We start from the raw sequence: 25,574 nt of genomic DNA on the forward strand, positions 1-25,574 counted from the left end.
GTTAAAACACATTTACTCCGCAGCGTCCCAAACGAGCGAAAGCTGCTGTTTTCCTCATAAAAAAATAAACACCGCTCCGGGCTGGGGGTGCAAAAATCTAAATAAAGAAAACTGTTGAGATTAGATGAATGTTCTGCAGGCACTCTAGTCAAACTCTAGTTACCCATGCCGAAATTTGGGCGTTTGATATGTTATTTTTATTTTTCGCAGATGTGATATGCGCCAGAAGTCCACAAAGGAAACGTCAGCGAATCCAAACGACATGTGTTGGCCATCTGAACATCCTCGAACAACCACTTACGAGCTTAATTGTCTGGGACCAGGTAAAACATCAAATTTTACTCTGCGTATTATTGATTGGAGATGCAACATTGCAATATCGTTTGAGCTCATCGTCGCTATCGTACCCCTCGTTCTCTGCGTTATTATTCTGAGGAGCCCGCGACCGGAAAGAGTTAATGCTTAAGTCTCAGGCTGCAATTAAACGCTTTTATTAAATGGGCTTTGTGACCGGAGGAAGGTCAGCTCATGTCCACAAGCCGCTGACAATGGCCTTTCTCCGGCAGCGGCCACGTACGACTTTCTCCTGGACTCGGACGGCGACTACTTCCAGGGCGCCTGGCGCTGGCACAACTGCATCGACAACGGCACCTGCACAGACTTTGAAAACCTCGGAGAGCGGATCAGACTGGATCCAACAGACAGACTGCACAAGCCTGCCATCACTGAAGGCTTCGGCTACTTCTTCTCGGCAGCTACATTGAAGGCTCAGACCCCGTTCAGAAGGTATGCGCAAAAAAGCCCCCTAATAAGCGTGACGATAATGGGCAAAAAGCTTGTATCTGGGTGTTTTATTTCGTAAATTGACAGCTGCCACTCAGAAAGTGAGCGTCTAAATGGCACTAGCAACAATGGGAAAACGATCCGCTTTTAAACGACATACATAAAATAAAACTTTGCACGAAACCATTAACAATGTTCTTTTCATATCCACAGAGACCAAGATGTTCATGTGATCCACACACTACCGGCAGCTTATTTGGAAGCTTTCAAGCCGCATGGAACTATGCACGCTTGGTAAGGATACAGAAAGGTGCTGTCAGGTATATGATAGGAGATCGACAGTTTTCAGCCTCCATTTAAAAACGGTGTTCAGGTTTCAGAAGATGCCAAATACAAAATTGTCGCACTTCGACAGCCATCTTGAATTCGTTGGTTCTGTTGGCACCTATAGCGAATGGAATGGTTTATAGTTAATTCCATTCAAGGTCTATATGAAATCGTCCCATGGCATGAGCCATCGGTCCAGCAGCGGGTCATGGCCGCCATGTCGGCCCCGGGCAAGGAGCAGAACGACAATCGGCAGAGAGAGAAGGAGAGAGAGAGAGAGAGAGAGAGAGAGAGAGAGAGAGAGAGAGAGAGAGAGAGAGAGAGAGAGAGAGAGAGAGAGAGAGAGAAACAGAGACAGAGTGAGAGTGAGAGTGAGAGTGAGTGAGAGAGAGAGAGAGAGAGAGAGAGAGAGAGAGAGAGAGAGAGAGAGAGAGAGAGAGAGAGAGAGAGAGAGAGAGAGAGAGAGAGAGAGAAACAGAGACAGAGTGAGAGTGAGAGTGAGAGAGTGAGAAAGGCACTGCCTGGCCGCAGCCAAGCGTGGCACCCACACATTATTTCGTTCCATTGCTGTGACATCTGTTATCATAACTGAACATTGATTTTAATTGCGAAAGACGCTTTTATATGGCTATGTTGCAGGCACTTTAGAAAATCAGTCATTTTGTAAAATGCCTAGGCATTTTACAAAAAGACGGCTGTTTGAAAAATGACTGAACGCAACCAGGCTTTTTTCAAAATGGCTAGCCATTTTACAAAATGACTAGGCATTTTGCAAAATGCCTGACCAGCATGGAACGTAGATCCCACTACAGATACTATGGCCAACAGTTTTTGGACGTCTTCCTATACCCTATAGGTACGTGTTCAGCCTGTAGCTGATCGATTTGAAGCTCTGTGATGACGACAATGGTCTTTTCACGTCAGTTCCGTGCAAAATACATTAACGCTTGGCGTTAGAGGTGCAACCGGCCCCCCGTTTCCTGGAGGTGCCCGGCATATGAGGGAGCCGGCCACAGAGGGTGCGGGCGCCAATTGGAGGCTAGATAAGCGCCAGCGGTCGGGTAAGCAAACACAGCCCGCCCGGCCTGGCGAGGACACTGCGCCGGCCGCCGGGCGCCTCCAGTGCGTGAGTGGCACGTCAGACGGCGGCCGCTCATGTTTTTGTTTTTTTTTCTTTCTTATTTTTCCTTTGTCTCCTTCCGTCAACTCCGGCGTCTTTCAGCTAGGGAGAGCTGGAACACACGCAATAGGAGCTGGCGGATGTCGAGGCCGCACTACGCCATGACGACAATGCTGAGTAACGACCAGGTTGAGTTGCAGACTCGGCTGTAGCATAAAGCATTGTTTAGTTAACGCTGTAAAAACTCCCAAGTACATCAACGCCGTTCATGTTCTGCCTGAAACTAGACCTAACAAAGCCAGCCGGAGACCGGCCCTGTCAATAGGCAGGCCCGGTTGATGTACAATTACATGTAAACGAATGAGTGTAGTCTTTGTTTGATTGTGTCTTTGTTTGACAGCTTTGAGTACCTACTTGCATGGTCCCAGTTAAAAATATCAAGCTCCACATCGGGAGAATCATCAGGTCGCTTGGCGTAGGACGAGAGCGTTGGTTTCAGAAGACACTAATGCCTAAGTGTGTGGGATCGAATCCTCGCGACCTCTAATGGTTTTACAGATATACAGGCCGGCATAGGGCCAGTCGTTTGTTGACGCTCCAGATCGATCATTTTAAATCCAGCAGCGTCGCTGACGTGGGGGTTGGAAATGTCGCGGGCCTGCACTTCTCAAAATAGAGAGAGGTAGGTATGGACTTCCCACTCCTGGACTCCTCTGGTCATAATGCTGGACTCCTCGGTCCACCTACACGCTACCAAAACGTATATAATTAGGTACTCGTATCTACAACACGCTGCTCAGTCATTTTGTAAAATGGCTAGGTATTTTGTAAAATGCCTAGGCATTTTGCAAAATGACTGGAGAGTCAGTCATTTTGTAAAATGCCTAGGCTTTTTGCAAAAAGCCTGGAAAATCAGGCATTTTGCAAAATGCCTAGGCATTTTACAAAATGACTGATTTTCTAAAGTGCCTGCAACAGCTAGGTATACCAAGGCTTAGACTACACGTTCTCTTTCATTTGCAGCTGAGTTGAGCCATACACCTTATGAGGGTATATTTGTATGCAAGATTAACGTAGAATAGTGGAAACAGAGGAATTGATGGAAATCTCCTAAACATTTTTTACGAAGTCGAGGATTGTGAGAATCGTGCGGCGATAATATAGTTCATAGCTAGGTGTAACTAACTGATGCTGAACTATGCTGCATTATCAGTTTATCTGGGCTGGACACTGGACAGAGGCTGCCAATCTATGTGTAATATGCATCCCCTCTCTGCCTCTCCCTCCCTCTGTCATTCTCTTGACTCGCGGCGTCACACCGGTCTGTTTACAGGTGTAGCAATGAGGGCAGCACTCCGGCCTCGTTCACCATGCAGCTGTTCACTCTCTCTGACACCAATGCAGAGACCAAGGTGGCCGAGGCGGCAGCGGACTGCACCGATCAGGAAATACGCCGCCTCTTCTACGAGCCATTTGTCGTCGACGGCACATTCGCTCGCCTGAGGTAAGGTGCTGTGACTAAGAGGCAAGCAGCGACCTATTGGGAGACATATCCGCCAAATACAAGCTGCACATGTATGCCATATATAACACCTAAGCCTAACATTGTACAATGTACATGATATGGCGATTGAACTCACTACTGGCGCAATTTTTAACCCTGACAGGACTATTTATAAGCACAATAGGTATTATAAATAAACCTGCAATGGCGTACCTGATTACGATCCCCGAATTAGTTTGTACGTGCACGACAGAATGGAACAGACCACGCTTATAGGTAAGTACAATGAAGTACGGCACTGGTCAAAGTCAGTTTCAAAGATGGCCGGAAATGTTTAACCCTATTCCTGGCGGGGGGGCCTCAGGAGCCCCCCCTGAGGTTTTTTGGTTATATCTCCCAAACGCGTTGAGCTAGGAAGCTCAAATTTTCTGACTTTTCCTAAAAGACTTCTACGCAACATGTCTGAAAATTTTGAGTTGATCTGACCTCAGGTCAGGTCACCAGAGGCGGTTTGGTGACGCTACCTCAGAAAAGTTTGCAATCACGCCAGAGCTAGAGTTTTTGACCGATCAATCTCTTCTCTTCAGGGTTTAGTTAGGGTACCAGTATGTGCAATTTGTATATCTCGGAATTTTGATATCGGTGACCTAAGGTCAGGTCAATTTCGCGACCTCCCCATTATAAGTCAATGGGGGAAAAATCAACTCCCTGTTTTTACCACTAAAACGGGTCGGAATGGCCCCATATACCATACATGACTTCATATACGATCAACCTTCACTACCTTGAGGTCTGTTTTGCTGTTGGGCAGCTGTGAGGTCATGTGACGTCATCAAAGGTCACCAAAGGTTTTTGGCCAATAACTCCGTACAGGAACAAGATACAGACGCGTGGATGGTCTCATTGTGTTCAGCTCGTCAAGACGCATCGAATGATATGCATGATGACCTCGAGGTCACGTGACCTGAGGTCAACCTTTGACCTTGACCTTTCGAGGTCAACATATATATCATTCGATGCGGATTGACGAGAGGATCACGATGATGCCCTTAGTTTGTTCCTATCTTGACTAATTCGAAAGTTATTCGAGAAAAACTCTCTCCATATCTAGTGCCGCCATTTTGACTTTTTCGACCCCTGTGACGTCATCTTTGACCTGACCTGAAAATGACCTTAGTAAAAATTGTAGATCTTGGCCGTGCGTATCCGATGCCGTTTACCGCTTGTCGCTATCTTGCTTCGTTCTCGAGATCTCAGGGGGGGGGGGCCGAATCGGCCCCCCCGCCAGTTTCTTGTCCCGGCGGAGCCCGCCAGGAATAGGGTTAAATGTTTATCGACACTCCAGATTCATCTCGTTATTTTTTTTTCAGGGTGAGAGAACTGTTGCGAACCACGGCAACCAGCGACTATGATAGCAACGCCGCTGTCACCGGTCAGCGCCTCATGATCGGTAAGAGAATGCATTCTACTATTTGAGTATCAAGCCTTTTCAGAATTAGGTACCACCATCTCATAAAAGACATTATTCACGTATGTTTTGAGTTTTCGGTGCAGTATCTATCCAATTGGTTAAAAAATACAAATGTGTGAAACAACTAGCTACATTTGGACGTTCATACTTCATGTTCAGAACGGCTGGGCCGCTTGCGCTCAAATTTGATTCACGGTTAGGGACCAGCGAGAAGGATGTCGTGCAGAAGCCATTAGAAATCCAGTTTGCACGTGCGCACGTGCAGGGTGTCGCTTTCACATTTTTAAACGAGCTAGACCGAGTACGCTCAAATTTCGCACACCGTTTAACCCTCGCCCATGTAGGGGGGGGGGGGGGGTTGGTGCAACCGCCCCCCTGAGGTTTTTCTTAGCTACACGCCGAACCGTTTCAGATAGCCTGCTCAAATTTTCGGTACCCTATGGGGCATCCTTTGCGCAACTTTTGGCATTTTTTGTCAAGGTCATGTCAGGTGACGGAGTTATGACGTCATAAAGGGAACAACCTCCGGCCAGATTTACGCTAAATTGGAGATTGCTTCACATTGGTATAAATGCCGACTGACCTCACACACTGATGGATTGTTTTAGAATCACAACTGGCTGATTTGACATTGGCACAATGTCCGTTGACATTTTTAAGGTCACTAAAGGTCAAGGTAAGGTCAGTGACCTCGGTTGACCTGTAATGACTTCTTGCACTTGTATGCCTTTTCGGGGTATTTTGATGCCCTGAATTCGAATTTGCTATCTATTTTAGGCATCGTCGGCTGCTTCTTGTAGTTCATTTTGTGTCAGGGTCAGGTCAGTGACGTCACACGCCTGACGTGACCCAATGCACAAATGACCTTGCTGACTTCCGATGCTCCCAACGCATCATTTTTAGAGTTATGACATCGAAATACACACCAAACGATAGAGAATTGATCAAGGATCACGATAGTGCAGGTTTCAAGTCGATATCTCTTACCGTTTTGCCGCAATCGGCGCGGAAATCTGAAAAGGTTAGATTTTTCCGAAAATTTGACCTTTGACCGGTCATAAGTAGGTCAAATGTTGACCTAGGACCAAAAAATATACCACCAATCGCGAGATCTCGTTGAGAGCAATCCGTTGGTCTTTTCCGCTAAGCTCTGCGACGCTCCGTTTTCAAACGCCAGGGGGGGGGGTCGCACCAACCCCCCCCCCTGCATGGGCGAAGGTGGCAAAACACTGTTTACGGGCGAGGGTTAAGAGACCGGCTGGTAGGGTGCCGTGTACAGTGCACACTGTACAGGTCAGTTAGAAGCATCCCCTCGCACTCCAGCATGTGCGAACCTCACTCTCGCTAGTTCGTCACTCCAAAGAGCGTCTAATTCATGTGTGCGAATAGTGTGCAAAATCGTAGTGTGTAAATGTATCCTCCCCGTTGGACTGCAGTGCGCCGCGGCTGTCCCAGCTCAGTGAGCCGGCCTGCAGCGGTGCACGGAGCGGCTTCCTGACGACCCTCCCCGACCGGCAGACGTGCCCCTGGGCATCGGCTGCTTCTCGGGCCTGCCGCCGCCGGCCGACGCTCAGGACGTGGACACCAACGACGTGCCGACGTGCCTGGTCCGCTGCCACGGACTCGGAAAGCCGGTGGCTGGTGAGTTAGACATCGCCGACGCTCCATTCAAGATACGCGGTAACATCAGCCGCCACAGTTAATCCAGAGTTAGCCTGTGTTTAGAATATCACGCTTCTAGTCTGAAAGTTTGGCAGTTTGGCGATGGAATGCTTGCTACAGTGTAAGAGGGTATCTTAACTGTTGCTACGTGATGCTATCTCAAATAAATGTATAATACACTTCCATTAGCCATAGGATCGAATTGCCTCGGGCAAATAATGATTTCCATTGAGTTAGTTTTGGATAAGTGTTTCGGTTGATAATCTAGTCCAGCAGACAAGGGGTGATGTTTCTCTGGCCTGTCTCGGTGCTCTGAGCCGCGTGTGTCTGCAGCGCTGCGCGGTGCCAGCTGCGCCTGCCTGGATCAGATGCCGTACGCCAGTCTGCGACCCTCACGGTCCTGTCACACACCCTGCCACGGGGAGCGCTGGATGTGTGGCGGCCAGGACGAGCACAGCTTCTACACCGCCAGTGAGTCATGCCCAGACGTGAGACGCCCCCGCCGCCGCAGCTCAGCCGGCCAGTGTTGAGCAAAAGACTAGTATGTGGCTCCTCTCAGAGTTTGTAGCTGTAAACAAGCTAAATCCATACCAAAGCTGTCATTTCCGCCACCAACCGCCAGCCGACTAGCTCTCATCCAACACAAAAGCGCCTGCCAAGACATTAAAATCAATAATCCACATAAAACTCCTTTCCTATAACTGTCACCAGTACCGCTGTCGAACCCCCGCCGTCAGCGCTGACCCGCCTCGCCCTCAGGCTGTCCCGACGGCTGGCAGCGCGTCGGGCACTTCTGCTACAAGAAGTTCGCCGACGCGGCAGCTGACACGGCTCGAAAGGCGCACGCGCTGTGTTCAATGAATAACGCCGAGCTCTTCAACCCCCGCTGGTCGTACGACTACAATATGGCATCCAAGTTGCTAGTGTGAGTGAACAAACATGCTTTAGCTGGCAATTTCTGAGATGGTCGTCTTCATTTCATCCCGCTCCATCTTCTCTTCAGTAGGCACTAGGCATGTTCACGTTTCATGTTCACCTTTTTCATAATTTATATTTATAACTCCTTCTAAACATGTTGGTGAAGTTCCCAATTCAGTGTTCGTTTAACCCGCGCGTGACTGGGGGGGGGGGGGGGGGGCTCTACAAAGCCCCTCCGGTTCTTCGGCAATATCTTCTAAACCGTTTGAGGAATCAGCACGAAACTTGCGGTACCCTCAGCGGTATTAATTTGACACCTTTGGTTAAAAATTTCAACTTTCTAGATACCATAGTTTGGCCGGAAATAACGTCAGAGTGACGTCATGTCGATCGATTTTGATGCAAAATATTGTATTACGGCAAACGCTCTCAACCCAGTAAACATGCCGACGTCGGCCCGACGTCGGCCGACGTCGGGGTGACGTCGGCAACTCGGCATCAGCATGCCGACGTCGGCCCGACGTCGGTCCAACCTCGGCACGACGTCGGCTGGATGTCGTATATGCCCGCATGTTCCGACGTCCAGCCGAGGTCCAGCCGACGTCGGGCCGACGTCGGACCGAGATCAATTGCTGAGATCCAGCCGACGTCGGGCCGACGTCCGACATCGGCCGCAGTTTTGACCGTTAAAATGATATAAAATACATGTTTCATGTTTCATAAAGAGCTTCTGTATTCAAAATATCCTCAGGAAACTCAAATCTTCCTCCACGCCGCAACCCCCTGATCCGGACTGGACGGGAAACTTTATCCCATTTGGGATTGCCCTTGCCCGTAAGCCGAGCTCGCCCGTAACCGGGTGCGGTGAGTGCTTGGGGGCTGCTCGGCCTATCCTTTGGTCAGGCTCAGCCCCGGCAACTCACCAGGGCCGGGCCCAGTTCATATAGAAAGGCCAGTCGGCAAGTGTCACTTTGTCAAAGTGCCACTTATCAAAGGGACACTTTGGGAAACGTTGGTGCAGGTGTGTAAGAGTGGCTATATGAACCCATTGTGGGGTCGCCCTTTCCAATAAGTGTCACGTAACAGCAATGGGACCAGGGGCTCTATATGAACTGGAGTCTGGACCCAGGGTGCTCGCCAAGAAGACCAATGTCTCCATCCTATGATCTTTCCGGCTCTGAAATGGTCTTGTCAGACCGAAAGGGCATAACTTAACAAAACAAACCTAATTCGATAGCTGGCTGCGTGGTGTAGTGGTTAGCGCACTAACCTCGCGTTCGAATGACGCCGGGTTCGAATCCCTTCGCCGGCTGGTGATTTTGGCGTGTTGTCCCAGTAAACATGCCGACGTCGGCGACTGGGGGGCTCGAATCCCGCCGCCGGTTGATATTTTTGGCGCGTTGTCCCAATAAACATGCCGACGTCGGCCCCGTCGGTCCAACGACTAACGATCTCGTCAACCTCGGCAAACGATCTCGGCCCGACGTCGGCTCGACGTCGGCTAGACTTCGGCTGGACGTCGGAACATGCGGGCATATCCGACGTCCAGCCGATGTCGGGACGAGGTTGAACCGACGTTGGGCCGACGTCGGGCCGAGGCTCGGCCCGACGTCGGGCCGACGTCGTCATGTTTACTGGGAAGAGCTCAGTTTTAAAGCTAAATCCAATTTATTTGCATGAGTGGACTACAAATATACGTAGCTATCAAACTGTTATATCGAATTTTCGAAATCTTGAACATTTCTAAAAGTATGTATTTACAATTACAAAAAAAATATGTTTTTGATTTTTCAAACATTTTTTTGATTTTTCGAAAAACCCGGAATATATGTGATAGAACACATACTGATAAACTACTCTAGCAAGTTTTAGCCCAATATCTTCCAAAATTGCCAAGTTATTTGCATTATTGTAAAAAATTACAATTACCTATGTATTTTTCAAAACCATTTTTCAGTACGTTTTTGACATCGTACAGCAATATAAATGGCACCAATCCTGTTGCTGAGCTCAACTTGCATCTGATAGGTACCTTTTTTTGATGAAAAAGAAAATCATTATCAATTTTTCCTTTTCTGACCTGAAAGTGACCTGAACTCCGGTAAACTCAGCTGAAAATGATCTCACACGACACAGAAGACATTGTTTTCGAAATCTATGAGTAAAATGGACTATAAAGCATGCGGCACGTGACCGATAAATGATGTACAATTTTCGTGACCTAGGATGACCTGGCCTTGACCTGAAAAATTAGAAGTAGGAGTTCGGTACCCTCAGGGTATCAAAGGCATATATCAAGGATTGCGTAAACCAAAAATGGCCTGATCGGACTTGTCAACCGGCGGTGAGAGCCTAAACTGTGAACAAGCAAAAATGCTGATAATTTTTACTTTGACCTGACTTGTGACGTCATCGGTGACCTCGAAGTCAATGCAAATAGATTCGCTCGACAGTTTTTCTAGGGCTATCAGACGCCCTTTGAATTTTGACGATCGGCGGTCGGCCCAGTAGTTTCGGAGCTAGGAGGGGAAGGGGGCTCTGGAGAGCCCCCCCCGTCACTCGCGTTATGGAAAATACCCCAGTCATGCGCGGGTTAACCCTCGCCGGCACAGGGGGGGAGGTGATGCAACCCCCCTAAGGGTTTTCGCGAATAACTCGCGTGAAAAGCGGCCGATCGCGACGAAACTTTCAGTACCCTTGCATTTATCAATTTTACACCTACCCTGAAAATTTCATGACCCTGACCCAAATGACCTTTGACCTGTGACCTCTTTTCCGAGACCATGTTTGGCCGGAATCGCGATTCGGCGTATGTCGGCTCGCATTAGCCGCGTGTTTGCAAGCTTTTCGTGGTTTCAAACGTTCAAACATCAAACATGTAATTTGATGTTGCTCCCATGCATTAGGGTGGGTGTCAATATCACATGAAGGTCAGGTCAGGTCATTGACCTTTGGTAACCTCGGTTCACTTTTTTTGAGTTTTACATGTTTCTAGGCTAGTTTTTTGAGCTGAATTCGAATTTAGCAACCATTTGAACATTTACGAAGTAGTTATGGTGCCTTCGTAACATGTTACGAAGCTGTCAGAGGCGGATGATAGGTACTACGAATACCCGTCACGACCCCTATCGGTTGACCTGACCTGACCTGACCCGACCTGGTCTAAACGCTTAACGACATCATCTGTGATCAAAACTAACACGATATTCGTGATCGGCACCCCGAAAACCCCTTAGCATAGCAGCCACACTTTACGACTTTCTAACAGGTCCCGATATTCCCGATTTTTGGGTCATTGACCTGACCTGGAAGGTCAACCGATGACCTAGGACCTTAAAATTGGGTATCATTGGCTTCCTCTCGTGACGGGCAACACGCTCGTTTTTTTCCGCGAAGCTCTAGCTCCATCAGGGGCCAAACGCGAGGGGGGGGGGGGGGGGGGGGTCGTACCAACCCTTGCGCCGTCGAAGGACTCAAAATGGCCTGTGCCGGCGAGGGTTAAGTCACCGAAATTGAATTATACCGATATTGCGCTAAGTGGCTGTGCATTAAAGACCACCATGCCGTCAGAGCGCAGGAAACACCAGGAATATCGATAATGGACGGGGAGAGCTGCTTAGCAACGGGGTGGGACCTGAGCTGACCTGAACAGGATGTCAGTTCTCAGTTGGCTGGAATAGAATAACACTACGAGCGTAGCTGAATGACATGACCTCTATTCTCAGCTCTGACGGTGCCAGTGCCTTCCTGGGTTTCAAGATCATCAGGAACCCCGCTGCCGTGTACACCTTCAGTGGGGAGTTGATGACCGATTTCGAGGAGATTAAAAGCCTGACCAAGCTGGGGGCCGACGCCGACTGCGTGGAGGTGGCCCGCAGCGGCACCACGCTGACCGCCTCGGGCGCCTGCACCGCCTCCGCAGAGGTCATCTGCCAGCAGCCTCTGGGTCAGTACGGCCGGGACGGAGCGGCGCCTGCAGACCCGACTGGCCAGCTGACACAGTCCGCCTGGCGTGTACCTATATGTTTATACACGCCAGACAGACAGTGGGATACATCCCAACCCAACCCGACAGACTTTGATAAGTTGTAACATGTATTTACGTAGTTATCTTATTCCCACGCTCGTATATAACATAATATGCTGCCTCTGAACAAACACAGGAGAAATACAGGTGCATAAGGAATGCAATCGGACGTGATCATGTTTATCATGTAGCTATGTCACATATTCATTATTCATTTCTTGTTGCATTCACACACCTCGCGAATGCACACCGGTAAATACCTATGATAGGGCGGCGTGTGACCGGCCATCGTGGTGTCGGCAGTGCGCGGCTGGGGCACGCAGGAGATCGCCGAGACGGACGACCTGGTGATGCGGACAGCCTCCAGCGGCAGCGACGTGTTCGCTCACCCGTCCCAGTGGTGGAGCCCGGCTGCCGACGACACCTCCCCGCGCCTCGTGGTGGGTGGCAGTCGCAAACACCGCATGCGGCCGATTGTCGAAATGACAGTGCATTGTTGAGCCAATGATTTTTTTTTCGAAAACAAAAGTAAGCTCTCCACAAAGCACGTACAATGTAAGTACATACATACATTGTACATTTCGACGGTATTCTAAGCAAATCTCTAATAGGATTGCAGGTAAAAATGAGCCTCACTTATATTTTAGCGCTCTACAGAACTACAAAGTAGTTCAGGTCAGATTCATAACATTAGTTTTGGTGCTGCCAATTATTCATGGTGTATGTACCTATGTTGCGACCCGTGACACTTTAATAGCTATATATTGTTACAGTGGGAATTTTCTCGTCAAGTAATGGTCTCCGGATTCAAGATATCCAGCAAATCCGACAAACTGATGGAAAGCTTTTTCTTAAAGTACAAAGAAGATTACCTGAGCAACGATACTGAGCGATTCTACGCGACTTCAGAGGCAGGGGACATTTATGTAAGTTGGGTTCCTCCTTAAATTCCGGGCACTGAAAGGAAGTATAGATAGGGTCATGAGAACGAGTATTCATTCAAAATTGTTGTTACGTGACGCAATACGGATGGACCCACGAGTTGATCATTTCTATTTCTCTTCATAACTTCCTGATTGATTCCTGATTTCTTTTCTAAAATTGCTTTCAGGAGTTTAACATCACCAGCGGGCTCCAGCTGAGCGGCGAGTTCACGGCGCACATTCACCTGGCCTACCCGAAGGTGTCCAACTGGTTCGCGCTGCTGCCGTCGCGGTACGTCGCCGGCGCAGAGGTCAAGGTCACGCTGCTCGGCTCCACTGCCAGCGAGAGCGTCACTGTCTCCGAACGGCCGGGCGTGGCCGGTTCAGGTGCATATCCCAACCCTCCTCACACAGCTCTATCATCGAGCTATCCAATGTGCACAGTGTGCCAGCTATCATGGCGTATTTTTCACGAATCCAGTAGTTGATTAGATTGTTTTCTGTTGTAAATGACGACATAATATTGGTGTGTGGCTGTGTGCTCAAAATAGGATAACCAATATTTGTTTGATGTTTTTGTTTGTACTACAGGGTGTCTCAAAAAAAGTGTCACGGTTTTGAACATCTCCCATTTCCTAACCACATGACCTACATCGTTCAAATTTTCCTGAATTAGTGGCAATAGTATGACATTTTGTGTGGCAGAATTTCAAGTTCTTAGGCAAAATGGTTTTTGCACCGGAACAAAAAATAAAAAATCTCAATTTTGGGTGCTATAGGAGATGGTATTAGCACTGTCTGCCGACGATTTCGGTAAGACTTCGGCTTTTGCTTGTTGCACCCAACAACGTGTTCGTCAGTATTGTAATTATCTACAACTATAAGAAACCAAAAAACGCCTTGCAAAACAGACAATGAAATCGCAATCACCCATTAGTCTCAGGACAGCGCGGTTGCCATGCCTGAATCTTCCGTCAAAAGCTGCAGTCGCTGACACCGTGCAAAGGACTTGTGACACACTGCACATTGCGCACACCCAGAAGTTCTGCATGTTTGAGTAGGAACTTTAAAACTGTCCATCAGCTATCGTTTCTTCTCTTTATGTGTTTCGGAACAAAACCGAGTAGAGGATTTTGCCATCAAGGATGCCGTCGACTGTCAAAGCATGGAAACTCGCGCCGTCTGAAAATCAATCAGTGTTGATCGTTGCCCATGTTTGTGGCTGTGTTTCAGCTTGCTGCTGTGCTCCAGATGTCAGTTGTACACGGTGTTCTCACCTATAAAGGTTTCAAAAATGTATTGATGAGCTTGTTTCTGGATTCATCAGGCGAAAGGGGCCCAGACTCTTCAGGATCGACGGCAGGCCGTGACGTACCTTCCCATACCTGCTACATTGCATGATTAAATCGAGACATCCAGGCATTTTAATGGCACGTGCACTGTACCACACTTTTCAAAGTTAAATGCAGTGCTTTAATATTGCCAGCCGTGTGGTTCAAGGGGTGTGGTTAAACGCGTTGAACCACACGGCTGCTGACGTCACTATCAATTATAGTTGTGAGCTTTTTGGCAGGTATGGGAAACACCTTCCAGCCCTAAGGCCGGGATTTCAATAAATGTCACCTCGCTTTTTTAGCGAAAAGCGCCTCGGGCCTAACGGCCCTCGGAGTTTTCGCTAAAAAACCTCGGTGACAGTTATTGAATCATCCCGGCCCCGGGCAGGAATATATTATCTCCTACAGCACGAAAATTGAGCTTTTTTATTTTGTGTTCTAGTGTTAAAACCATTCTGCCCAGGAACTCGTAATTTTACCACATAAAATGTCAAAACATTGCCACTAAATCTGGAAAATTTGAATGATGTAGGCCTTATGGTTACGAAACGGGAGATGTTCAAAACCGTGACACTTTTTTGAGACACCCTGTAAATATTTCAAGATTCTGTTAGCATGTGAATTGTTATGCCCTGTTAAGACATTTAGCAGTGAGCCAATTGATTGCAGTAGCAAACCGAGAACCGTCCATTCGCTATTAGAAAAAACTCAACAATGCTCGTTTTGCACAAGAATATAATTACCTTCTTACGTAAGATAGCAGTTCTTTTTCAAATAACTACGTAACAAATTTTTTATCTGTCTTCACATAAAGGTAATACGGTCAAATTTGCAATCTAAGATGATGTGACCCTTATTGGAACACATACGTCGTATGGTTTCCAAGGTGCACAAACACCTCAATTGTTTTCCATCCCATCCGTGTCTAGATCAAAATCTACCCAGGTCGTTCCGTGCTTGTTCCAGCGGCATTGAATCTGACCGAAATTTGCCGAGATGCCGACCACAGCGACCTTGAAGGTGAAGGCTTCCAATTAATGAACGCGGAGCCGGAGCTTTGGCCGGGCCACTCGTCACTGATACATGTGAGTGCTCCTAGTACCGCAGCGGAATAACGAACTGACCTGACCTTCAGGCCCTGGACTCGGAGCAAATGTTTGTATTTCCGCTGTTCTTCGCCCTCTCACCTTCATCACAATCAGTCTGAGGAGGACGCAAAGCCGTCATGGGCATACCCATAAATTAAGAAACGTTTTCGACTAGGTGCATCTGATAGTATAAAAATACGGCCATTTGCAACGTGTCAATGCTTTATTTCCTAGCTCCTTAAAGTGATTTCATATTTCTAGTGGAACAACTTTCGCTTTGTATCTCATCACAAAAAGTCACTTTTGAATGAGACAAAAAGGGATACATTGCCATAAAGTACTATGTAGAGGTGGCAAAATGTGGACCCGAGGACCCGGTCCAAAGAACCAGTCTGGACCCATATGGGTCCAGACCGGTTCCTGGAAATTTTTTCTGACGGGTCCAACCGGGTCCTACCATAAACTATACATCTTGCACACTACACTTTCTTACAAAATATGAAGGGAATTAAGTGAATGTTTCTTTGCACGCAATAGCTAGCTCATGAGTTTTCCCAGTGGGAAATAGGCTGTTTTACATGATGCAACTAATGATTCCTACAAGTAGTTTGTATTAATTGACTTTTGGGGAACGGGTCCAACTGGTTCCGGTTCCAACTAAGACCGGGTCCGACTGGTTCCAGAAATGTTCAGCCGGGTCTGGTTCGAGTCTGGTTCCCAAAATTTTCATCTTTTGCCACCTCTAGTACTATGCCCTATTGTGACCTGTTCATGCAATAGGTACGAACGATCATTGTTACATGTGCGAAATAAACAGTTTCCGGTAGTCAGTGAAAATGAAATGCTTATTTATTTTTCCCTACTAAAACACAAGGATGATATCCATGCGATGTCTCCTCTGTCAACAGGCATACAAGAAGGTCCCCGAAATGGCGTACCAAATTTGTCAGCCCCGCACTCAGTGTCGCCGAACTGGAGACGGAAATGTACTCTGTACACCGTATAGAGCTATGTGGTACACCAGGAAAGGTACGGTCCCACATCAGACATCGCTGAGATAAGCAGTCGATAAAATATAAATAAATATAACATACAAATAGACTGAGGTTGACGTCGCATAACTAGCTAAAACCGATGCTTTGATGGCTTGATGCTAAACCTCTTTGCTTTAGAACCATCACCCCAGACAGCACTCACATCACCTTTTCTTCGGCAGCTTCGCGCACGTGCGCGGCCGGTTTCCACAACGTGGTGGGCCACTGCGTCACTCCGTCTGCCCAGGCACTGAGTCAGGAGGCCGGCGCAGAGGCGTGCTCCAGCGTCCCGGGAGTACCGATCGAGTTCAACAGCGCCGCCGAGTTCACCCTCTTCAGGCTGATGATGGTCACACACCAGATGAACGAGTCCATCTACATCGGAGTCCGACGCAGCGGCGATAGCTTTGTGAACGGCGCCGGGGAGCCCTTGGTAAGGGTGGCGGTAGATGCGCCGAGGTGGGGGAACCGGGTCAGGATGTGGGGTAGCCTCAGATATCAGAAGACGGTAAAGCTCAGACTTCCGTAGTTTATCAGGTGTTTGGTGTGCTACATTTATCGTGGTGCAGAAGAGAAACAGTTCCACTTTTTCACTGAGGGAGAACCCGGACCAAAGGACATTTTCTTTTTATCGGCTAAATCTTCATTTCCGGTTTGATTAGGCACGAGAGTAATTTAACTTTATGGACATTGTTGAAAGACAGGCTCTGCACGTTCTTAAGGCCTCCTCCGTTAGCCTTGTTTTAACCATCAGAGGGCAGCCAGTAGCCACTGCTCAACACTTGGGCGCGCAGTGCTTGGTCAGATGCGCGCAGCGCGTGATCAAGGGCATTTTATTCCGCTATTTTTGAGGCTGGTTCCTTCGACAGCCGCCCGCCACGCAGTTCCACCGGATTTGGGCGCCGAACGAGCCGGCCTCCACCGGCGACTGCGTGATTCTGGATCCGGAGGTCGACTTCTTTGCCCGCGCGGTGGATTGCAGCACACCGTACCCCACATACTGTCAGCCGAGAGGTGAGCGACGAATTGCCGGCTGGACTTCGGTAGGTAGCGCAGTAATAACGTCACAGAGGAAAGTGATGTTGCAGGCTCATGTCCCGATGCACCGCTTGTGGATATAAGTTAAATCGGCTTTTTCAAAACTCATTTACACAACACTAACAAATTTCCTACTAACCAATTTCAGCACCACGCAACTGTCCGGCTGACTTCGAGTACCAGGGTGACAGCTACAGCTGCTTCCATTTCCACGTGGACACGAGCCGTGTGTGGGACCACACCGCGGCCAGCGAGGTGGGTGGGCACAGGTGCCGGATAATCGCGATAAAAATAAGAGACGGCGAGAGCGTAGCTGCTTTACTAATGAAGAGCCTATGATACTTGAAGCAATAATATGAATAAACACTCAAAACAATGGTCTTACTACATACAATATACATATGTATAATGTATATGTACATTGTATATGTTGACTGAAATAGACAAATACCTACTAATTGTTAATTGTGTTTTTCTATTGAAAAATAACTGGATACTTCAAGAAGCTCTAATGTAAAGGGGTGTACTAGGCTGTGTTGTTGGTGCCCAGCATGAAAATAAGCATTGAACAATTTAAGTGAAGACTTCGACGTACTTTGCATACGAAGCTTCTCGCTTTACTTGGCATTGTAAGAGTGCCCGTCGGTATCCTCAACACTGCCCGCTCTCGCCGCAGTACTGTCGCCACAAAGGGACGTCACTGGCCGTTCCCAGGGACCAGCAACAGCTCGACCTCATCAAGGACCTCGTCGATCGAGTCATCACAAAGGCCGTGGACGCAGTACGTGTTCGGTGTTTATCATTGGTCCTGCGTTTCTTGCAACAGGGCTTTGTGAGGCGAGAAGGGTGCTCCGTTTTTTCTTTTGTGCGCCTTTTTTCATTTCTTTTGAATAATCTAGAAAAATCTGACTTCCATAATGCTGTCTGTTCACTGGGATGCAACTTAGCCTGCCATAATGATATCGTAACCCGCTGTGAGGTATAACGGCCGGTGAATGAATGAATCGAAGAAAAATGATATTGGCTAACCATATTAAAAACGTAAACGTTAAACCGACCAGTTTTCCTCATTGTGGCGATTTTACGACCCCTTTTGTTGTGTCAGGGTGGCTCGGACACGGAGCATACAGGAGCGCTGGGAGCCGTTCTGCTGAATGACGACGGGGACGACCCAAATATCACCGTCACCATCAACAACATCAGGTAGGCTCGTGCACCGACCGGAAATCGGCGGCAATCAATCCATATGTTAGTATACGTTCATATGACACAGTCCAAGGGCTTAAAATTAACGCTTATAGTCATTCACAAGTAATAATGGTTCATGTTGGAAAGAACCTCTCTGCATTCGAACAGTAAGCGATGGCTCGATGGTTAACCCTCGCCCATGTAGGGGGGGGGGGGGGTTGGTGCAACCCCCCCCCCCTGAGGTTTTTCTTAGCTACACGCCGAACCGTTTCAGATAGCCTGCTCAAATTTTCAGTACCCTTAGGGGCATCCTTTGCGCAACTTTTGGTAAAATTTTTGTCAAGGTCATGTTAGGTCACGGAGTTATGACGTCATAAAGGGAACAACCTCCGGCCAGATTTACGCTAAATTGGAGATTGCTTCACATTGGTATAAATGCCGACTGACCTGACACACTGATGGATTGTTTTAGAATCACAACTGGCTGATTTGACATTGGCAAAATGTCCGTTGACATTTTTAAGGTCACTAAAGGTCAAGGTAAGGTCAGTGACCTCGGTTGACCTGTAATGACTTCTTGCACTTGTATGCCTTTTCGGGGTATTTTGATGCCCTGAATTCGAATTTGCTATCCATTTTAGGCATCGTCGGTTGCTTCTTGTAGTTCATTTTGGGTCAGGGTCAGGTCAGTGACGTCACACGCCTGACGTGACCCAATGCACAAATGACCTTGCTGACTTCCGAGTTCCGATGCTCCCAACGCATCATTTTTAGAGTTATGACATCGAAATACACACCAAACGATAGAGAATTGATCAATGATCACGATAGTGTAGGTTTCAAGTCGATATCTCTTACCGTTTTGCCGCAATCGGCGCGGAAATCTGAAAAAGTTAGATTTTTCCGAACATTTGACCTTTGACCGGTCATAAGTAGGTCAAATGTTGACCTAGGACCAAAAAATATACCACCAATCGCGAGATCTCGTTGAGAGCAATCCGTTGGTCTTTTCCGCTAAGCTCTACGACGCTCCGTTTTCAAACGCCAGGGGGGGTCGCACCAACCCCCCCTGCACGGGCGAAGGTGGCAAAACACCGTTTACGGGCGAGGGTTAAATGATAGGATGGCCTGGAATCTAAACTGTGATTATTTTGGTGGTAGGATTTAGGACGTGATGTGCTGTTATTTCAGATACATCACACACAAGCTAACTACATTGATCGGATACTCGTCACGATACATTGAATATTCATGCGTTTTTTTATTTCAGCCCACAACCAACGAAAACCTCCTGGAATTTGCTGAAAGAGTCCATGTCGTCTTCTAAGAGCTGTGCATACACCGTCCAGGGGTCTGATATAGAGCCCAATGAATGCATCGGCAGTGGGTCTCACATAAACTATCCCGTTTGTCAATATCACGGTAAGTAATGCATGCCATAAAACCATATATTCATTTTGGCAATAATCCACAGCTTAACCATATTGCAGATTGATTTTACTGATGCCTATCTGATTGGGTTGGCTAAGGAATACACAGCAGCTTTTACACGGCATTGCCACCTTTGTTAGTTACGCCAGTGACTCTCGTGCACCGCTTGCGGCAGCGTGCTACGCGCTCAACAGCTCAGCCGAGTGCGTGTTCCCGTTCCGCTACAAGGGCCGCGTGTACGGTCACTGCACGCGGCTGGATAGCGACGACGGCAGCGCCTGGTGTCCCACCCAGCTGGTGAACGGCGAGGCCAGTCGCACCAACGGCTCCTTCGCCACCTGTCTGGACTCCTGTCCCGGTGAGAGGCCGCCTGTCTGGACTCCTGTCCCGGTGAGAAACACACAGACCACCTATCTGGACTCCTGTCCCGGCAGAAAAACCACCTGTCTGGACTGGTGTGCCCCGGTGAGAGGCCACCTGTCTGGACTCCTGTCCCGGCAGAAAAACCACCTGTCTGGACTGGTGTGTCCCGGTGAGAGTCACACAGCACCTCTCCACGCGGTGATGCAGTGTCCGGTGGGCAATGTCCCGTGGGTTTGGCTGGTGGGTTCCTAGCTCTCGGGTTGGGAGCGTCCGTCGGGTTTCCCTCGACTGACCCCCCCCCCCTCTCGTGCCAGTGCGGCAGTGTCCGTCGGGTTTCCCTCGACTGACCCCCCCCCCCGCTCTCGTGCCAGTGCGGCAGTGTCCGGTGGGTTTCCTGGAGATCGCCGCGCCGCACCGCTCGGCGCCGCTCTGTCTACTGCTCAGCAGTAACCGGGACGAGGAGGTCCTCATCCCGCCCAGGACGCCCGGCCAACAGAGGGACTTCTGCGAGAGACTCGGCTCGCGGCCACTCACCCTGGAGTCGCCCTTCCACTACGAGCTGATCAAAAACAACGTGTCGAAGGTGTTCCCCGAGGTAAGAACGCATGGACTTGTACGATACGCATATCTATGCATAGCGTCTTGGTTAGTTAGATGCTGTTGGGAAGTATGTATAGTCGACTACAGAATGATGTTCCATTCCTCAGAAGCTATCAGTTGACCGGAGCGCTAAGTTGTGCCGTTTATCACGCAATTAAGCGTGTCGATTATGAGCATTGGGACAAAGCTATAATTTGTGAACTCAGCCCGTGTAATGCGGCACAGCCTACCACTCCAGGCAAATAATTGCCTGTGAAAAGTGAAACATCATTCTGTAGTCGACTATATATAGGCATGTATGGGATATGGAAATAATGGGATACGTACATGAAGCACGGTTATTATATTATAGCATTAGCGATCTGACAAAAGGGGTAGCGCATGAACTCTTTTAACCCTCGCCGGCCGAGGGGGGGGGGCGGGTGCCGCCCCCCCCCATAGGGTTTTTTCGCGATAGCTCCGAACACGCTGGCGATGGAGAGCTGAAACTTGGCATACCTGACCTTTGATCCAAGCCGGATCTTTTGACACCAACCGCATTTTTGGGTCAGGTCAGGTCACTGACCTATGACGTCATAAGTGAACCTCTGCACGGTCTTCAGATGTCGCAACTTCGCAACGCCCTCACTGCCAGAGGAGATGTCACAGGGAAATGAAACTTGCAGGATCTAGTATCCATTATGAGTCCCACAACTCGTATATCTCGGATTTTTCCTAAAGATCATATGAGGTCAGGTCATTTTCGTGACCTCACCATTATAAGTCAATGGGGAAAAATTCAAACTGCTATTCTGGCGCCGGGAACGATCTCCAACTATCTCAAGCACACGGAATCGTGATTTGATGCACTCCTTGCAAGGTTAGATGCGTCACTTTTGCAATGTTGACCTTGCGTGACGTCATTTATGACGTCATCAAGGTCAAATTAGTTTTTCGTTAATAACTCTTGATCAAATTGAGCTAGCGAGTCGGGAAAGGCACCAATGGACTCAGGAAGGCCTGCCAAATCGAATGATATGCGACATGACCTCTTTCGACCAACTTCGTGACCTGGGGGTGCTGACCTGACCTTGACCTGAGGTCAACACCCCAAGTTGACCTGACCAGGACAAAAAGTATATCATTCGACGCGCCTGAGCGAGGCAAACACGATGCTGCCAAAATCGGCGCTCTGCGGCCGTTTTTTTGCGAAGTTATTCATCAAAAACTGAAGCGTACCCTGGGGCACTTGACCTGACCTCAGAGGTCACCGGTTGACCTAGGACCTTAAAATCGGGTACCAATCTCTGCGTCTCGTAACGGCGCACACGCTCGTTTTTTCCGCGACGCGCTAGCTCCACCAGGGGCGAAACGGCGAGGGGGGGGGGGTCGTACCCGCCCCCCCCCCCTCGGCCGGCGCGTATGTAGAAAACCAATAGGTCCGGCGAGGGTTAAGTAAGATAAGAGGTCATCGAGTTCGAAAATGACATAGGTATTCTTCTTGCTCCCGTTTTCAGCTGCGGTCAGCTACTAAATTGAGCACAAGATACAGCCCATGTAAATGCCTGTCTTCTGGACTTTATTCTCTGTCTCTGTCTCTGTGTCTCTGTCTGTGCTTCCGTCTCTACCACTGCCCCTCTCCATCCCGCCTCTCTCTCTCCCTCTCTCACTCTCTCTCTCTCTCTCTCTCTCTCTCTCTCTCTCTTTCGCTCTTTCTCTCTCTCTCTCTTTCGCTCTCTCTCTCTCGCTCTCTCTCTCTCTCTTCTCTCTCTCTCTCTCTCTCTCTCTCTCTCTCTCTCTCTCTCTCTCTCTCTCTCTCTCTCTCTCTCTCTCTCTCTCTCTCTCTCTCTCTCTCTCTCTCTCTCTCTCTCTCTCTCTCTCTCTCTCGCACTCATTCACAGCATCTAATGCCTGCGATGGGGATTTCTCTTCCAGTTTAAGCAGTACGTGGCCTTTGGCGGCTACTATTGGAACGCCGCCGACCCGCACCTTATCCTGGACTCTGGCCGTCGCCCCTCGCCCCGAGTCCTGGAGCTCGTCAAGAGCAGCTTCGACGACGCCCTGTTGGGGACGTACAACACCACGTGCGTCGTGGTGAGTAACCACCGCTGCCGAGACAGGGGTCGTACATATAGTGAATTACCTACTTTGTGCTGCAAACCTTGCCCTCTGATCCCACGTCCCTGAAAGGGTCCCCCTGAATTCCCCCTGAATTCCCTGGATTTGATTTTTTGTTCATTGGCCTATGAACAAAAAATCATATTTAGGAAATGAAACATATCGGTAAAACGCATTCACATATATATTGGGTAAATCGCAGGTATGGAGCTTATTGAGGCAACGACAAACATTCAGATGTAACAAAACTGAACTCCAGCGGTACTTTTATCACAGACTATTAATCACCATCCATTGTTCATAAAATAATGACAACAGATTTGTTTCGACCCAATGATGCATAAACATCACATATTGATGTTTCAGATGAAAGGCGACACTTTCCAGAACGTGCCTTGTGACGTGGGAATGGCGTATCACGCATGTGAAGCGAATGGTAAGCACAGCTGCAGTTGATAATTGTCGATAAGCCAGCCATGCATTCATTAGCGTAGTTGCTCTCTCCCTCCCTCTCCAGCTCTCTTTTTCTTTTTTTTCTCTCTCCCTCCTTCTGTCTCTTCTCGCGCCACTGGCATTAAAACGCAATGCGCTAATGTCATTTAAGCATACATCATGACTTGATGCTTTTGTATACGCAACCTCGGCTATCAGTTTAAAGCTTTTGAACAACTTAACTGATCTCCCGGATGGTTACTTTGATTTTCCACAGCAGATTCGCAGCAGAGTCTGAGCACCCTTTGCGCCCCGTTGGCTGTTGTTGCGATGTGTGACGGCGGTCCCCGCCCCGGTTTCCGCTGCAGTGGAGTACACAGAGTCGGGTCCTGCGGCCGGCCAGCTCTGCCACTTTCCGTTCACGTACGCCGGCCGAAACTACTCCTCCTGCGCCGAAAACACGGACCGTGGCCAGGCCTGGTGCGCTACCGCCGTCACCGGCGACGGCCTGGTGGACGGAGACAACTGGGGATACTGTCCTCCCGGCGGTGAGATAACTGGGGATACTGTCCTCCCTGTGGTAGGATAACTGGGGATACTGTCCTCCCGGCGGTGAGAGAACAGGGGATACTGTCCTCCCGGCGGTGAGATAACTGGGGATACTGTCCTCCCTGTGGTAGGATAACAGGGGATACTGTCCTCCCGGCGGTGAGATAACTGGGGATACTGTCCTCCCGGCGGTGAGAGAACTGGGGATACTGTCCTCCCGGCGGTGAGATAACTGGGGATACTGTCCTCCCTGCGGTGGGGTAACTGGGGATACTGTCCTCCCGGCGGTGAGAGAACTGGGGATACTGTCCTCCCGGCGGTGAGATAATTTATGATACTGTCCTCCCAGCGGTGGGGTAACTGGGGATACTGTCCTCCCGGCGGTGAGAGAACTCGGGATACTGTCCTCCTAGCGGTGAGATAAATGGGATACTGTACTGTCCTCCCGGTGGTGAGAGAACTGGGGATACTGTCCTCCCGGTGGTGAGAGAACTGGGGATACTGTCCTCCCAGCGGTGAGAGAGCTGGGGATACTGTCCTCCCAGCGGTGAGAGAACTGGGGATAATGTCCTCCTGGCGGTGAGTCAATGCAAGAAACGAATGTGATGCTGGTTTTCTACAAATACAGACCGGTTTGAATAACGTCAGCTAGTGGCTTCAGCTCCAGACCCTTCGAATGATTGCAATTTGCATCAACCTAACATCTAGTATCATGTACTAAACTCCGCGATATCGGTTTTAGCTGGCACACATACCATATCGGTACAAGTAAATCAACAATCTGTATCAGCTGGTTATCATTAACTACTTACTTTTATTTCAATTTAATTGATGCTGATACTCATGTGCCAGCACCATGCACACAGCGCTCAGAACTGAGCAGTGTGGCCGGCTGGTCGGTCAGAGTGGCTGCCCTGAGCAGTGAGCACTGAGCAGTGAGCAGTGTGGCCGGCTGGTCGGTCAGAGCGACTGCACTGGGCAGTGAGCACTGAGCAGTGTGGCCGGCTGGTCGGTCAGAGCGGCTGCACTGGGCAGTATGACCGGCTGGTCGGTCAGAGCGGCTGCACTGGGCTGAGCAGTGTTACCGGCTGGTCGGTCAGAGCGACTGCCCTGAGCAGTGAGCACTGAGCAGTGAGCAGTGTGGCCGGCTGGTCGGTCAGAGCGGCTGCACTGGGCAGTGTGACAGGCTGGGCTGGTCGGTCAGAGCGGCTGCACTGGGCAGTGTGATCGGCTGGTCGGTCAGAGCGGCTGCACTGGGCAGTGTGACTGACTGGGCTGGTCGGTCAGAGCGGCTGCACCGAGCAGTGAGCACTGAGCAGTGTGGCCGGCTGGTCGGTCAGAGCGGCTGCACTGGGCAGTGTGACTGACTGGGCTGGTCGGTCAGAGCGGCTGCACCGAGCAGTGAGCACTGAGCAGTGTGGCCGGCTGGTCGGTCAGAGCAGTGTGACTCGCTGGGCTGGTCGGTCAGAGCGGCTGCACTGGGCAGTGTGATCGGCTGGTCGGTCAGAGCGGCTGCACTGGGCAGTATGACCGGCTGGTCGGTCAGAGTGGCTGCCCTGAGCAGTGAGCACTGAGCAGTGAGCAGTGTGGCCGGCTGGTCGGTCAGAGCGACTGCACTGGGCAGTGAGCACTGAGCAGTGTGGCCGGCTGGTCGGTCAGAGCGGCTGCACTGGGCAGTATGACCG

The 25,574-nt window shown here is 49.4% G+C and overlaps 1 protein-coding gene across 1 annotated transcript in view; it reads left to right on the forward strand.

Moving 5' to 3' along the window:
* The first annotated feature begins 216 nt into the window (after positions 1-216).
* LOC122390202 overlaps positions 217-25,574 on the forward strand; it is a 48,152-nt gene continuing 22,794 nt past the window's right edge. The window contains exons 1-25 of the mRNA XM_043382932.1: positions 217-323; positions 567-786; positions 997-1,077; positions 3,564-3,734; positions 5,105-5,184; positions 6,724-6,846; positions 7,201-7,338; positions 7,627-7,792; positions 11,511-11,731; positions 12,116-12,252; positions 12,586-12,738; positions 12,924-13,122; positions 15,036-15,154; positions 16,066-16,186; positions 16,374-16,624; positions 17,061-17,205; positions 17,378-17,484; positions 17,906-18,010; positions 18,335-18,432; positions 19,688-19,839; positions 20,024-20,206; positions 20,583-20,806; positions 22,726-22,884; positions 23,275-23,344; positions 23,709-23,888. Coding sequence (XP_043238867.1) covers positions 218-323; positions 567-786; positions 997-1,077; positions 3,564-3,734; positions 5,105-5,184; positions 6,724-6,846; positions 7,201-7,338; positions 7,627-7,792; positions 11,511-11,731; positions 12,116-12,252; positions 12,586-12,738; positions 12,924-13,122; positions 15,036-15,154; positions 16,066-16,186; positions 16,374-16,624; positions 17,061-17,205; positions 17,378-17,484; positions 17,906-18,010; positions 18,335-18,432; positions 19,688-19,839; positions 20,024-20,206; positions 20,583-20,806; positions 22,726-22,884; positions 23,275-23,344; positions 23,709-23,888 — 3,709 coding nt within the window. The 5' untranslated portion in view covers position 217. The remainder of the gene's footprint in view (positions 324-566; positions 787-996; positions 1,078-3,563; positions 3,735-5,104; positions 5,185-6,723; positions 6,847-7,200; positions 7,339-7,626; positions 7,793-11,510; positions 11,732-12,115; positions 12,253-12,585; positions 12,739-12,923; positions 13,123-15,035; positions 15,155-16,065; positions 16,187-16,373; positions 16,625-17,060; positions 17,206-17,377; positions 17,485-17,905; positions 18,011-18,334; positions 18,433-19,687; positions 19,840-20,023; positions 20,207-20,582; positions 20,807-22,725; positions 22,885-23,274; positions 23,345-23,708; positions 23,889-25,574) is intronic.

The sequence above is a fragment of the Amphibalanus amphitrite genome, unplaced genomic scaffold (assembly GCF_019059575.1).
Source record: "Amphibalanus amphitrite isolate SeventyFive unplaced genomic scaffold, NRLGWU_Aamphi_draft 000386F_arrow, whole genome shotgun sequence".
NCBI classification, from domain to species: domain Eukaryota; kingdom Metazoa; phylum Arthropoda; class Thecostraca; order Balanomorpha; family Balanidae; genus Amphibalanus; species Amphibalanus amphitrite.